The following is a 13238-nucleotide window of genomic DNA, read 5'->3' as shown; positions in this document are numbered from 1 at the left end:
CCTTGGGCACCAGCCTGGGACTACTTTTTGGGGGGTTAATTTTTCAGACTGGGGACTCCTGGATCACTCGGGTAGTATAAATTCCAACCCAAGTGTGAGGACAGATGTGTGATTATGAATTCCATGCTTCTTTGAGGTGGGAGCTACTGGAGGAAGCTACTTGAGAAAGAAGAAAAAGGCGCATGGTGGCACTGGGCTCTTCGAGTTCACGGGCTCTTTGCTATTAACTGTGGTGAGCCAGGAGCACAAGCTGGAATGTGGTGGGTCTTTAGGAAATGTATGGTTCAGTCACTACGTTTTCTGGTCCATAGGAAGAATGGGGGGGGGGCAGGTATGCTGTTCCCATAGTACAGAAACCGAAATTGGAGACCAGATGAACCCTGGGGCTGGATCGAGGTTCTCTGGGGACCTCATTCTGTTTGCCGGAGAGATAAGATAGTGGACCTTCACGAATGGAAGACAAGCAGTCTTTGTTGGTACATGACTGCCCAATTCCCCAACTCGTCTCTGAACCTCTCCACTTCCCTGACCATCTGAACCCTATCTCAACTCTTCACAGACGAGACAACAACCCCCTTTTATGTATGTAGTATTTTAGAGTTACAGAGCATTTTTATATGCCGCCTCCCCACCCCCAGCAGTGCTGTGAACCAGGCAAAAATGAGGACTTTCATTTTACAGATGAAATATCTGAGAAACCAGGGCCCAGGCTGATGTTGGGTTTGCTCTGAAGGCCCCTCATTCAAATGGTATGCCTGGGGATTCTAACTCACATTCTTGGTCACCCCAATCTTTGGGATCAGGGAGGTCCTTGGCATGCAGATGATAATGGAATTCTCTCAGTTTTTACTGAAGTGAAATTCACATGGCCTACGATTTGCCATTTTAAAGTGAACAGTTCAATGGCATTCAGAGCAAGGGCATCCACAATGTTGTGCAACTACCACCTTTAGTTTTCATCCCTTCCTCCCTGGGATTTTGTGCAGAATACACGAGAATCTGCATAAGACATCCAGCTCAGGGGCTCAAGGAATGCAGCCTATATTCTCAGCCTCTCTCTAGTGCTCTCTCCACCATCTGGTAACGTAGAAAGAGGAATTCTTTCCTAAAGTTAGCACTTTGAGAAAATCAGGTGAAGGTAAATAAAGTATTTAAGTCCCAATCCTTTTTTTTTTTTTTTTAAAGGCATTTCAAAATTTCTCTCTTCCAGATAATAACTTTCCCCAAAGAACTCTTCCTATTCTCAGAGGCATCAGGCACCTTTACCTACCAATGCCCAGGAACAGAGTTGTACCTTGTCATGAGCTTCTTGCTTTTTTGAAGGAGTTTGTCTTTTGAAGGAGTTGGTGGCACGCACAGCCTTGCAAGCATCACTGTGCACTACATTGTCCTGGGTACAAAACAGGTGTAGAAAAGCTATGTGTTGGAGTGAATGGTGGCCAGCCAGCCCCACTATATTCTAGCCAGCACCTGGTGGCCAGCATTTTCCCCACCTTTTACATAGTGGGTTTGGTGACTGGCGATATGTTCATCGGGTGCCAGGCTGGGCTCTGGTTGGCCATCACTTGGGCAGCTCTGGCTGAGGCAGGACACGAAAGGCTCCAGCTCCCACACCTGCGTCGCACAATGGATGGAAAGCGAGAGCTTCAAGCAGGTTAACCCAAGAATAGAATGACTTTGGCCTTTATTTAAATTAGGCAATTCCAGGAGCATAGGCTCCAGGCCCCAAGGAGTCGTGACTGTCCCTTTGGCTTCCTATGTCACCAGGTGACAAAGCAAATGCTCTCTGGTAGCCAAGGTGGCTGAGGTAGACGGCTGGTGAGGAGTGCGGCTGGGGAATTGGGGATGAGTGCATGCCCATGGCTGGAGGCCTAGAATCTCATAGTGTTGAGGCTCATTGGAGGATTTTCCCGCTGGCGACCTCCTATGGCTCTCCATGCCATCACCGCGCCGACACCAAGTACAAGGCCACCTCCTGCCGCCACAGGCAAGGCCCAGAACAGCACCGTGGGGCCTGTTTCAGAATGGTCTTGGAGTAGCTGACTATTCCTCAGGGTGTGGAGGTAAGGGCTCTCCTGTGGAGGAAGAGAGGGTTAGGGGTTATGGGCCTCTGAAAACCATCCTTCTGCCCACCTTGGGCTCGCTTAGTCCCTAGCCCCGGGGGACAATCGTGCAATAACTTCGCACATTTTCTCTGCTCATCCTTCATCGACACTGTGCTCAAACCTCCCGAACGCGGATGGGTATCCAAAGTGGTCAATACCCAGCTATAACCTCCTTTTAGTTTCTCACCTGTATCTCTTTTCCCTGTCAACCTGATACTGAGATTGGGAACTGATAGGCGACCAGAGGGAGAGAGTCCTGGGGGCTGCAGAGCCCCCACCTCTGTTTCTTCAAGGCTACCACTGGACAGCTGTCCCCATTCCCCCATCCTAGGAGTGCCCGTGAGCAGGGACAACAGTCAGTGTGGAAGGACAGCTGGTCCTGTGGTAGGTTTGAGACCCGAGCGTGAGAAGGGCCAGAAGAGGAGGTATTCAGGCCTGCCTCCCTGGATTCTCTCCTTCCTCTGTGCACAGGAGTGTGGAGCCCTGTGTAGGAGCTGAGAGAGTGCCGAGAACGTGACCACTCTCACGGTCTTGGCCAAGTTCAGAGACAATCACATCACAAAGGAGACTCAGTCCCAGTCTTTTGAGAAGTGTGAACAGAAAAGAGACGAACATGGATGCGTGCTGGAGTCAGCAGCCTTAGGGTGAGGGGACAGGAGAGTAGACCAGGGAGGGCAGCACCTGAGCCTTACAGGGTGTAGCTTTCTCCTGCAGGCAGAGATGGGGATGAGCCTCTGGGAGGAGCAGGTGGCAGAGTGAAAGCACAGACCTGGCAACTGTGGGGCTTGGCTGGGCAGCTGATCCTTTCTCCAGGAACATAGTGTGTCTAAGGCGATAGAGGAAGCTGGGTCTCCCCTCTGGATGCTCCAGTGGGACCAGGGAAAGGTTTCAAGCAGCCTTGACAAGACTAGAGTGACTTTCCAGGTAGGCTGTGTAGTGCCTGGCAGCGGTTACAGGAGGGCAGGGAAAGGAGGGGAGAGCTGGGGAACAGGTTAGGAGCTTGGTCAGCCATCCTGGTGAGGGCAGTAAAGGAAGAAAGGATGTGCTGGGATGGGATGAAAAGGAACCTGCGCTCCACAGCAGACATGGTGTCTTACTTCTTTCTGCACAGCACCCCCTCCCCCACCAGTGCCCCTTCAACTGCCTCCCCTGAGTGCCTCTTCCATTGGACCTGCTGCTTTCCCCCACACCCCGAGGAGTTGTGAAGTTTCAGGGACAAGGAGGAGAGGTGAGAATGGAGAATGATGGCAGTTGCATGATGACAAAGCTCCCAGGGAACTCCTTTGAGCCTCTAGGTCTCAGGGACCCCTGCCCCCTAGGCATCTGTTTCACGCTGGATGGAACAGGCCGGGTGTTAGGACATTACTCACAGGAGAGGGGCATTTGAGTTTGGTTCGGCTGTGGGTGAAGTTGTTGGAGGTTGTCTTATGGCCCACTGGCTCCAGCTGGAGAGAGAGAAAGGACACTGTGATTTCCTCTGAAGCTGAGTATCTCACACCTGATTCCCTCCCTCTGCAAGGGTGGGTTGACACCAGCAATAAACACAAGACCCACATCAGATCCCAGCTGCCCTGGCCAGAGCTGGACCTGACTTCTGATTCAGAAGGGGCGGATCAGAGTCCATCAGGCAGGGTGGGACCCTGAGCCTGTGTCCTGGATTTACCAAGGAGGACCCTGGGGCCCAGGAGAGACGGATCGGTCCTGCCATAGCCAGTGTGTGGAAAGGCCTGGCCCAGCCTCACCATCTCCTGCTTCCCTTCTGGGTGGCTGTGATCATAGACCCTCTGCAGTTTTAATTTTATAAAATGTTGATCATCCTATTAACCAACTTGAAGTGTGTGGGGCTAGTCAGTTTCAGAAAAACTTTGAAAACATACTGGTTACCGTGACGTCCTTACTATGTATACTTGGCTTGCCAACCTTAAGAAATCAAAGTTTCTCACTTGAGCTTCGTTGTTTTTCACACAGATGTAGAGGTTTACCCGAAACATCCCTGGAGCGATTGTTGTTCAGAGAGGTTCTGCTTAACACTTTGAAACCTGGGACCCTCTGAGGATGAGCTGGAAGCCACTCTATACCCCTTCCCGGCACCGTTAGCCTGTAGCCGCCCCCTGCCGTGGCCAGCACTGAGAAGTGCGCTCCCTCCTGTTTACACTTCCTGACTGTGTAGCCTCTACCCTTAGAATCTGCTTCCCTGCCTGGTCCTGAGCCCCTCAGGTACTGCCCGTAGGGGAAGCGAAAGCACAAGATGCCAGCTAACCACCACACCTGGCCCGTGATCTTGCTTTCTGTTGTTTCTTTACACTTGTTCCTTCTCACGAGAAGGGTAGGGTCGGCTGCTCTGGTCCTGAGAGACACCTCGGTGACTGGCACAGCACAGTGGGAGCATCACCTGGGGCCTGGTTCTGCTGCTATTGCCATGCCGGGCAGGCTCCTGGGCTGCTCTGAGGTCAGGGATGGGGCACTAAACCCTGTCCCGACCACCCAGATTCAGTGGCTGTGAGCAGCAGCTGAGAAGATGCAATGAAAGCTCACTGGGGTGGTTTACATATGTATTGTTGCTACTTCCTTAGAGCTGAGGAAGCACAAACTTCTTGTAATGGAACCACCATCGAGGGACAGTATAGATGCTCAAGGTCAGGTTGGCTGATTCCCGGACATTCCAGGAACCCAGGAACCGACTGGCACAGAGGAAGGTAACGATCACGTGGGGTCGATGACTGCATCTGTTTCTCCCTTTCTCCTGGCTCCTTGTCACCTGTGCCCAATGTACCTTCCAGCTGTCAGCCAGCTACCTTCACCGCTTGACTGAAGCTCTGGTCACGGTCACCTTGACCTCCAGCTCGCCAGATCCACTACTCACTTTTCTGTCTTCTTGACTTTTCAGCAACGTTTGTCAAAGTTGGTGCTTCCCTCTCGAAACACTCTCCTGCCTGGGCTCCCAGAACAAGGTCCTCTTCTTTTCTCCTTCCTGCCTTCCCCACCCCCTCCTCCTCTGTCACTGGAGTCCAAAGTTGGAATGAGGGTCCAGGGGCCTGGTGGTTGGTCCACACTCTTTGGCAACTACTCTTCTCTAGGAGGCCTCACTCAGTCCATGGCCTCAAATACCCCCGCCCATTAACAACTCCCACATTTTGTTTTTTCTAAATTTCCGTTCCTGATCATGATTCATTCTTGCTTACCTGATGCCTCCAGGTGGATTTCTAGAAGGCAGTTCACACTTCTTATGGCCAAAAGAGAACTTTTAATTTTTTTCCCCCTCAAGCCTATTTATTTCTTTCCACCACCTCAACCACCCACCCAATTGATTTTTTTCTTTATTCCTTGACCCCAAATAAAGGAGTCTTTTATTCCTTTTTGTTTTAAGTTTAAATTCCAGCGTAATATTAGTTTCAGGTGTATAACAGTGATTCAACACGTCCCTACAACACCCGGGACTCGACACAGCAAGTGCACTCCTTGATCCCCATCACCTGTTTACCCATCCCCCCCCCCCACCCTTCTTCTTTTTCTACCTCCCCCATCAGCTGGTCCAAAACCTATTCCAAATCTGACTCCTTTGCTCCTTCTCCACTGTCATCACCCTGGGCCCAGGCACCTTCATCTCTCACCTGGGCTCCACTTCCTTCCCTCTAGTCCACTGCTATATGGCAGCCAAAGGGCACACCAGGTCTCGTGGCTCCCCTGTTGGAAGCCATCCAAGGACATGGCCCTGTTCTTGCTTACCTCTCTGACCTTGTTCACTTCCCTCCAGTTACACTGGCCTCCATGCTGCTGAGACACTTCAAACTCATTCCTGACTCCGGGCCCACACAGGTCTTATTTCCTCTGCCTGGAACACTCTGGCTCTAGACCTCTGCATGCCTGGCAGACTCTTGACATTCAGTTCTCAGTTCACATGTCACTCTTGGATGAGGCCTTCGCTCCCGCCATTATTCTGTCACAGTACCTGCCCCCACCCTCTTTTAAAGCCCTGAATATGGTCAGAAATTCTTAATGATTTGTTGGTTTTTGTCTGTTGTTTGCCCAGGAGTGCAAGGATGTTCCCTTCCCCGGCACCTGGAATAGTCCCCACTGCATAGTGATGCTCAATAAAGAGTAGATGAGGGACTGGGTGGGTGAACTGGAGTCACGGAGCCCTGAGTGGAGAAGCTCAGATGAGAAGGCCTGGGGCAGGGTGCAATGGGCTGAGTGGGCTTCTAGTCTGCTCTAGGGATTCAGAGAAGGCTTCCTCCAGGAGCGGGCATCTGAGTTGGGTGTTAAGGTGGCTATGAATTTGGAGAAGGTTGCAAGGGCAGCCCAAGATGTAAGGGAATGAGCAAGAGCAGACACACAGGCACCATGGGTGGTACAGGAAACTACTCCTTCCCAGACAGCCCAACTGCCAGTCGGAGGGTGGCGGGAGTGACCACTAGAGAGGTCAGTTGGGGCCAAGTCTCAGGAGGCCTGGGGTGCTATGCTGAGGGGCCTGGACTTTCTCCTTCGAGGAGGGCAGGCCTTGGAAGCTTGGTCAGATTTTCATTTCCACAGATTCCTGTGGCTGCCCTGTGGCAAACAGATGGAAGGCAGTGGTTTGCAAACTCTGTACAATATCACTTGAGACCTTTTGGAACCTAGAAACCTGTGGGCTACCCCAGACTAATCCAGAATTTCTGGGGATGAGGCCCAGGCACTAGTGGTTGTTTGTATTGTTTTTTCTTTAAATCAACTTTCTACCAAAGCTAACAGGAGAAGCAGTGCAGATCATAAGTGAACAGCTGGTAAATTGTGATCAAATGTACCCGTGTAACTGGCATCCAGATCAAGGTACGGGATACTGCCAGCACTCCAGAGCTCCCCTCCCCTCCAGTACTACCCTCCCCCCTCCAAAGACCGTACATTAATTCGCTTGTTTTTGAAATGTATAGACATAGTTGCGTGTCATTGAACCTTATTTATTCGCTGTAAAGTATTCCATTGCATGAATGTGCCACATTTTGATTATCCATTCTATTGGTGGACATGGGGGGAGCTTCCTGCCTGGGGATTATGAACGGTGCTGCTGTGACTTTCCAGGTGAGCCCACATGTACCTTTCTGTTGGGGATCTACATCGGGGTGGGGTCGCTGGGTCACAGGGAATCCAAATGCTCAGCCTTAGTGGATATGCCAAACTGGCTGCCAGTGTGAAAATCTCCCAGATTAAGCCCAGACACAGGGGCACCGGTTAGGAGGCTCACGTGGTCACCCGGCCCCTGGGCAGATGCAAATGTTAGCGGACAGCAAGATTTCTAGTGAAGAGGGAGCAGGCATCAGAAAAAAGAAGGAAAAACTGCTTGTAGGAAGAAAAAAAAAGGAAAACGGCCTCACGCTGCTGGTGCTTTTGGTGTTGGCTTTGCAAAGGTCGCTGGAGAAGGAGGCATAATCTGTTGTGAGAGGAGAGGCAGAAGATGAAATAGTGTAAAGTGTGTTTGTGGTCACAGTAGAGTGCCTGGCAAGCGTCAGCCAAAGCCTGCAGACACTATGTCATAGGACTGTCATTGTGAGACATGAATTCACTGGTTATATATGTGCTGATCCAGTTGGGAGCGGGGAGGCAGGGTGATGCTGTGGCCAGGGCACTAGGGGATAGATTAGACATGGTCTAATCTCGGCTTGGCCACGACGAGGCTGTGCGATCCTGGGCAAAATGCTTCATATCCCTGTAGTCTAGTTAGAGCATTCTGGCTAGATGAACTGTTAAGATCTTTTCTGGTTCTAATGGACTATTACATATGTCACTCTAGAGGTGACAGCAGAAGACGATCTGAAAAGTTGGCACGATGTAATAACTTTATATCTGGGATGGTTTTGGATGAGAACACTGGACTGTATAATTCCCTAAATTATCTAGCACGGGGTAAGATACTCTCAGATGATTTCAGTTTTGTTTTAGTTTTTTAAAATTAGGGATATGGCCAGGACACTGGTGGCTGGGAGCCCCAGACAGTCTTGTAATGTTCCTAATATGGCAGCATTCACCTTTTGTTTTCATATCTAATCCCCTCCCACTTGCCTTTGTGTATAAAAGCCTCTCACCTGGGGGTACCTGGGTTCCTCAGTCAGTTGAGTATCTGACTCTTGATTTCAGCTCACGTCATGATCTCACAGTTTGTGAGATTGAGCCCCATGTCGGGCTCTGTGCTGACAGCATGGAGCCCACTTAGGACTCTCTCTTCCACTCCCCTGCTCATGCCCTCTCAAAAATAAACATTAAAAACAAATCCTGTGGCTTTCCCCTGAGCTCTCAGGGGGATACATGGGACTGTGCACAGACACCCACTCTTTGGAGGGGATGTAAAAGGAATGAGGTCATGGGACTCAGCCGTGAAGGAGAACTGGACTTCAAAACCGCTCTCAGGAATTATGTTGTGCAAACTTTGATTAAAAAGATTACGGTGGAGGTTGGGTAGGAGGGAGCGCAAGGATGTTTTGACTGTAATTCCAAGTCCTGGGCTGATAGACCGTGACGAAACCTTTAGCAGGGGGCAGATTATGGTGTCAACAGCAGGAAACAAAGGGAGAGGAAGGCTGAGCCTGCTTAAGTAGGCCAAGGATGGAACGTGCTGGCATGCTGCTCAGGGGACGGCAGTGCTGGGCTTGCTGGCTAAGGAGGCAGGTGTGGGAATATTCGCGCCGGGGAATGCCGCCGGCAGAGCCCCGGCCAGCCCCAACTGCAGTAAAAGTGGGAGTGTGGATGTGTTTAGTCACCATGGGAGAAACGGGAGAATGCAGGTTGGGGTGGGGATTGGGTTACCCGCTGAGCCAAGATCAAAAGAAGCCACTGGGTTGGAAAGGCATTTCATTTGCTCTGCGCCACAGGCTACAGCTATTGTGGTGACCGGTCCAGCTCTGTGCCGACACAGCTGATTGTAGAGGAGTGGCCAGCCATCAGAGGCAAGGCCAGGTGACCCTGTGGCCCCTCGGCTATATGTTCGTTTCCTAAGGTCCCCATTAGCCACATCAGAAAGGACTGGAGAGACAGGCTGGGTGGCTCTTTTCTTTGTGATGTTCCAGAAAACATTCCCAGATAACTGGGAATGTGTTGAGACTGGAGTCCTGGGGGCTGGCATTTATCGGATGCTAACGATTGTGTTTGGTGCTGCACACTTGTTACCCTCAACGAGGTCACACGGTAAGGGGCTGAAGCTGCTATTTTCATCCTGTTTATCTGATTACAAAATTATCCCCCTCCCCCCCCCCCCCCCCCAGCACTGGGAAATTGCTAAAATAATGGAATCTGTCAGGACAAATAAGGTATGCCGCCATTCTGAGCTTTGTGGAGAAAGGGGCTCCTTCCATCAGTAGGTCTTTGTTTTGGGCAATGGTCAACATCCTTGGGCTGCCTCCTTTGACACACAGCCCACTAGGTGCTCGGCCACTCACCATGTTGTTCCAGAGCGCGATGGCCATCTCCGCGTGACCACGTTCTGAGAAGTGGAAACAGTCCTCGGAGAAGAAGGTGAGGTCAGCGCCCCCTTTCTGTGACCAAAGGCAAAGGGATTACCTTTCTGGGAAAAAGGTGCAGCCACCCACCCCTGCGGGCACCCTGGGCATTTTCCCTTTCAATTCTGCTGCCAGTTGGCTCGGATACTGATGGACAAACTCCCCAGTTTTGGAACTTTTTAAAAGACCTAAATTCTAGCCACCCCCAGTCCATCCCTAATAGTTGAAAAAAAAAAAAAATAGGAAGCTTTCCATTCTATCCCAATCTAGCAAATACCAGGGCCATGCCTGGGGAGCTTGGTCACTGCTGACATTCTCCCTTTCCTTCCAAGTACATCCAGGTTCCATTCAAACCAAAAGAAAAGGTAAACAGAAAAAGCAACTCCCTAGGAGCCCTCTTAGAACTACATGGTCAGAAAAAGCTCAGGTACAGAAGGAAGTATATCGCCTAAGAATAGCCTCCCAGAAGTGCCCGTGGCTTACGCTGTTCAGGGGGACAAGAGTGTTCTGGAAGAAAGGCTGCACGACCACTGCGAAATCTTCACGCTGCAGGTACTGGTGCCAGTATGACAACCTGGAGATGCCACTCTGGGGATGGGAGAGAGGTTCCTCAACCCTCCTGGCAGGACTGGGCAGATGGGTTCTAGTCCTGCCTTTCGCTGGCTGTGAGGGGCCAGCCCACCCTCACCCAGCGTGACTTCAGGGGATGCTCCAGTGCACGTGCAGGCATTCATCCTGCCTGTACCTGGGCATGGGCACCACCCGTTCTGTTCTGAAGTCTCTGAGGCTGGATTTGAGCCTCTGACCAGACTGCTTGGGCCAAAGACCTCCCCTGTTCTTGCTGCATGAAGAGCTGAAGTACCACACGGGGCTCCACATCTAGCTCAAATGGGGAGCATTTCAACACTAGCTCCCCAAGATGCCTATAAACTTGGAGGATGAGTGTCCATGTAAAAGGGATAGATGGGCTTCTCTTCCAGAAGCTTTTAGGGGTGCCTGGGGGGGATCAGCCGATTGAGTGTCTGACTTTGGCCCAGGTTGTGACCTGATGGTTCATGAGTTTGAGCCCCACAGCAGGCTCTGTGCTGTGGATTCTGTGTCTCCTTCTCTCTCTGCCCCCCCCCCCAGCTTGCACTCTTTCAAAAATAAACATTAAAAAAATAAAAGCTTCCACTCCATCTGGAAAAAAGGGCCAGGATGTTAAAAACAACAACAACAAAACAAACATGAGAACCAGAGAGGGGGGAAGTTTGGTCAGGGGAAACTTCTTGGAAGAGGTGAGAAGACCTGTCCTGTGCACAAGATGGAGACGTGGGATGGGCATAGCAAGAGGGGACAGCAGGGGTGCACACAGAGTTGGGGATGGAGGGAAGCAGGGGTGGGCTAAAGCCCAACAGGGTGGTAGACACCTGCCCTGCCTCCTCTGGGTGAGAGATGATGTCTGGCACATGGCATCTACTCTGGTCACCAGGGCAGTGAGGCAGGAATCCTCTGAGATTTCTTCCTGACCAACTTGGTGTTCTTTTCACCCGGAGAAGGGTTTCAAGGCCTGTGATCTGCCTTTAGGGAGAGGCCTTGCTCTCAGCAAGCCCTGCTCTGGGAGTAGAGGGGGTTCCCAGCTGGGACAGGAGGAGGAGGGGTGCGGGCTCACCTGGAAGTTCCAGTTCATTTTCTTCAGTTCTTGCATCTCCAGAGAATTCTCCTGGGAACGTGTGAGGCAAGTGCAGTTGCTCCTGGGAGAGAAGGGGTCCTGTGGAGAGGTGCCTGGGTGGCTGACCCCCTCCCCCCACCAAGGGAAGAAGGCCTGGACCCTGTATTGCCTTGCATGGGAGGAGGGTAATACACAGGTGCCCCTGCAACACAGCCTTGGGTGACTCCTGGAACCAGGTCACAGACTGGGCACTAGGGGTAGCAGGTGCTTGTTTAAAGAGAAGGTGGGAGAACTGGCACCCGATATCTGGGTCCCCTTGCCACCTGGCTGCTCCCGCCCAAGCCTGGGCTTCCTCCAGGGAAGGGCTGGAGGTTTGGAAAGACTGCCATCACCACCTTATCTCTCTCCATGTTCCGGAGGGCCCCAGCTCTACCTCCGGCTGCTTAGCCCTTGCCCTCAGGGCTCCAGAGCGGGGAGCCTCTTAGGAAGCAGACCTGAAGATCCTGCAGGAGCCGTTCACACCGCCTAGCTACTGCCTGTTCCACCCTGGCCAGTTCCCAAGAGGAATGGGAACCAGCCGGTCACCTTCCCAGCAAATCCATGGGACCCCCAGCTGGGACTCCTCAGCCCCCTGCAGAATCTCCTCTTCCATAGCAGCCTCACAGGAAGTCTGGGTGACCCTCTGGCCTCAGAAGCTGACAACTTCCTGCCAGGGTCACAGCTGAGCTTTAATAAATTCCAGCCACCAACAGAAATTCGTGTCTTGTACAGCATACCTTAGCTCTAAGCCTGGCTTTCAAGGATGTTATAAAAGCTACGGCTTACTGAGCGCCTGCCCCATAGGGACCAAGCCTGTGACACGCATTTCCTCTAGACCTCGCATTACAGGTGAAGAGGAGGCCCAGAGAGTTATCTAGTTTGTGCAAGGTCCCGCAGACCCAGTTCCAAGACAGGTGTCTTGGATGCCCATTGCTCCATATTTGAGAGGCAGCACAGGGCAATCACAGACGGTGCCGGAGGCCTTAAGGATCATTGGTGTGTGTCTCACTTTACAGAAAAGCAAACTGGGGTCCAGAGAAATAAAATGACTTGCATACAGTAGGCATTCAATAGCATAGAGGTATTTCTGAATGATCTTCCAAGCCCCTGGCTAATTGCCGATGTCTGCCTTCTGGATAGGCTCGCCTGCCTCTGCCCGCACTGGTCCATCTGTCGGCACCTGTGAGTCCCACCCTCCCCAGGTGCCCTCGCCCTGGGGCTGTGTACTCACTGAGCGGCCAGCGGCAGGTCGCATTTCCCACCTTGGCCCTGGTGCAGGCCAGCCAACTCCATGACCTCCACCACATTGATGAAAGCCCTTGGAAGCTGTGGGGGAGCAGAGGGGGTGAGCTTTGTTAGTCCCCAGGCCGTTGTGGGGGATGCTGGTTACTACTGGAAGGAGCCTAGGGGGTCCTCTACAGTCTAACTTCCTCCTCCCCAATTTTACCAATGAAGAACCTGAGGAACAAAGAGGGCATGGGACTTGTATCATCTCAGTCTTCTTTAGTGGCCCACTTTATAGCTTGGGAAGCTGAGACAGCAATCACTGGCCTCAAGTCACATTGCTAGTAAGCCACAGTGCCTGGCCACAAACAGGCCGACTGGCTCCAGAGGCAAGCTCTTTGCCACCAAACAGTACAGTGTGATCCAGTTAGAATTTCCCTTTCAGGGGAGCTTTGTCCCTGCCTCCTTCCCCTTCCTTCCCCTCCAGGTGCCCTTGTCTGCTCACAGCGGGGCTTTTCTCAGCACGTATCTCACTAAACATAGCTTGCCTAGATGTGCCCAGAGGTGATGCCCGGTGAGGGAGTAGATAGGTTGCTGGTGGGAGAGGAGAAACGTACGGCTGCTCTTTCCTACCTCCTCATAGAAGATGTCCAGGGCCTGTTGGATGTGCCGAATGTACTCCCCAGCTGAGTGGGCCTCCTATGAAGAAAGAAGGGGGCTCTTGTCATCCCCTGGGTTCTGTGAGAGGATGATCAT

At 51.9% G+C, this 13238-nt stretch overlaps 1 protein-coding gene across 4 annotated transcripts in view; it reads right to left on the bottom strand.

Annotated features, from left to right (window-relative positions):
* Positions 1 to 1655: 1655 nt before the first annotated feature.
* Positions 1656 to 13238, bottom strand: part of PLB1 (phospholipase B1) — a 143429-nt gene continuing 131846 nt past the window's right edge. For all 4 annotated transcript variants that reach the window (XM_086700270.1, XM_086700269.1, XM_086700271.1 and 1 more), the window contains 7 exons: positions 13116 to 13181; positions 12490 to 12584; positions 11220 to 11301; positions 10052 to 10156; positions 9509 to 9604; positions 3476 to 3550; positions 1656 to 2075 (listed from right to left, as the gene is read on the bottom strand). In XM_086700270.1, the coding sequence (XP_086556396.1) occupies positions 1872 to 2075; positions 3476 to 3550; positions 9509 to 9604; positions 10052 to 10156; positions 11220 to 11301; positions 12490 to 12584; positions 13116 to 13181 (723 nt within the window). In that variant the 3' untranslated portion in view covers positions 1656 to 1871. The remainder of the gene's footprint in view (positions 2076 to 3475; positions 3551 to 9508; positions 9605 to 10051; positions 10157 to 11219; positions 11302 to 12489; positions 12585 to 13115; positions 13182 to 13238) is intronic.

Source organism: Puma concolor, chromosome A3 (genome assembly GCF_028749965.1).
Source record: "Puma concolor isolate L17-30 chromosome A3, mPumCon1.1.hap2, whole genome shotgun sequence".
Taxonomy (NCBI): domain Eukaryota; kingdom Metazoa; phylum Chordata; class Mammalia; order Carnivora; family Felidae; genus Puma; species Puma concolor.
Note: the sequence above shows the minus strand (reverse complement) of the source record. Positions and strands in the feature narration are given on the sequence as shown.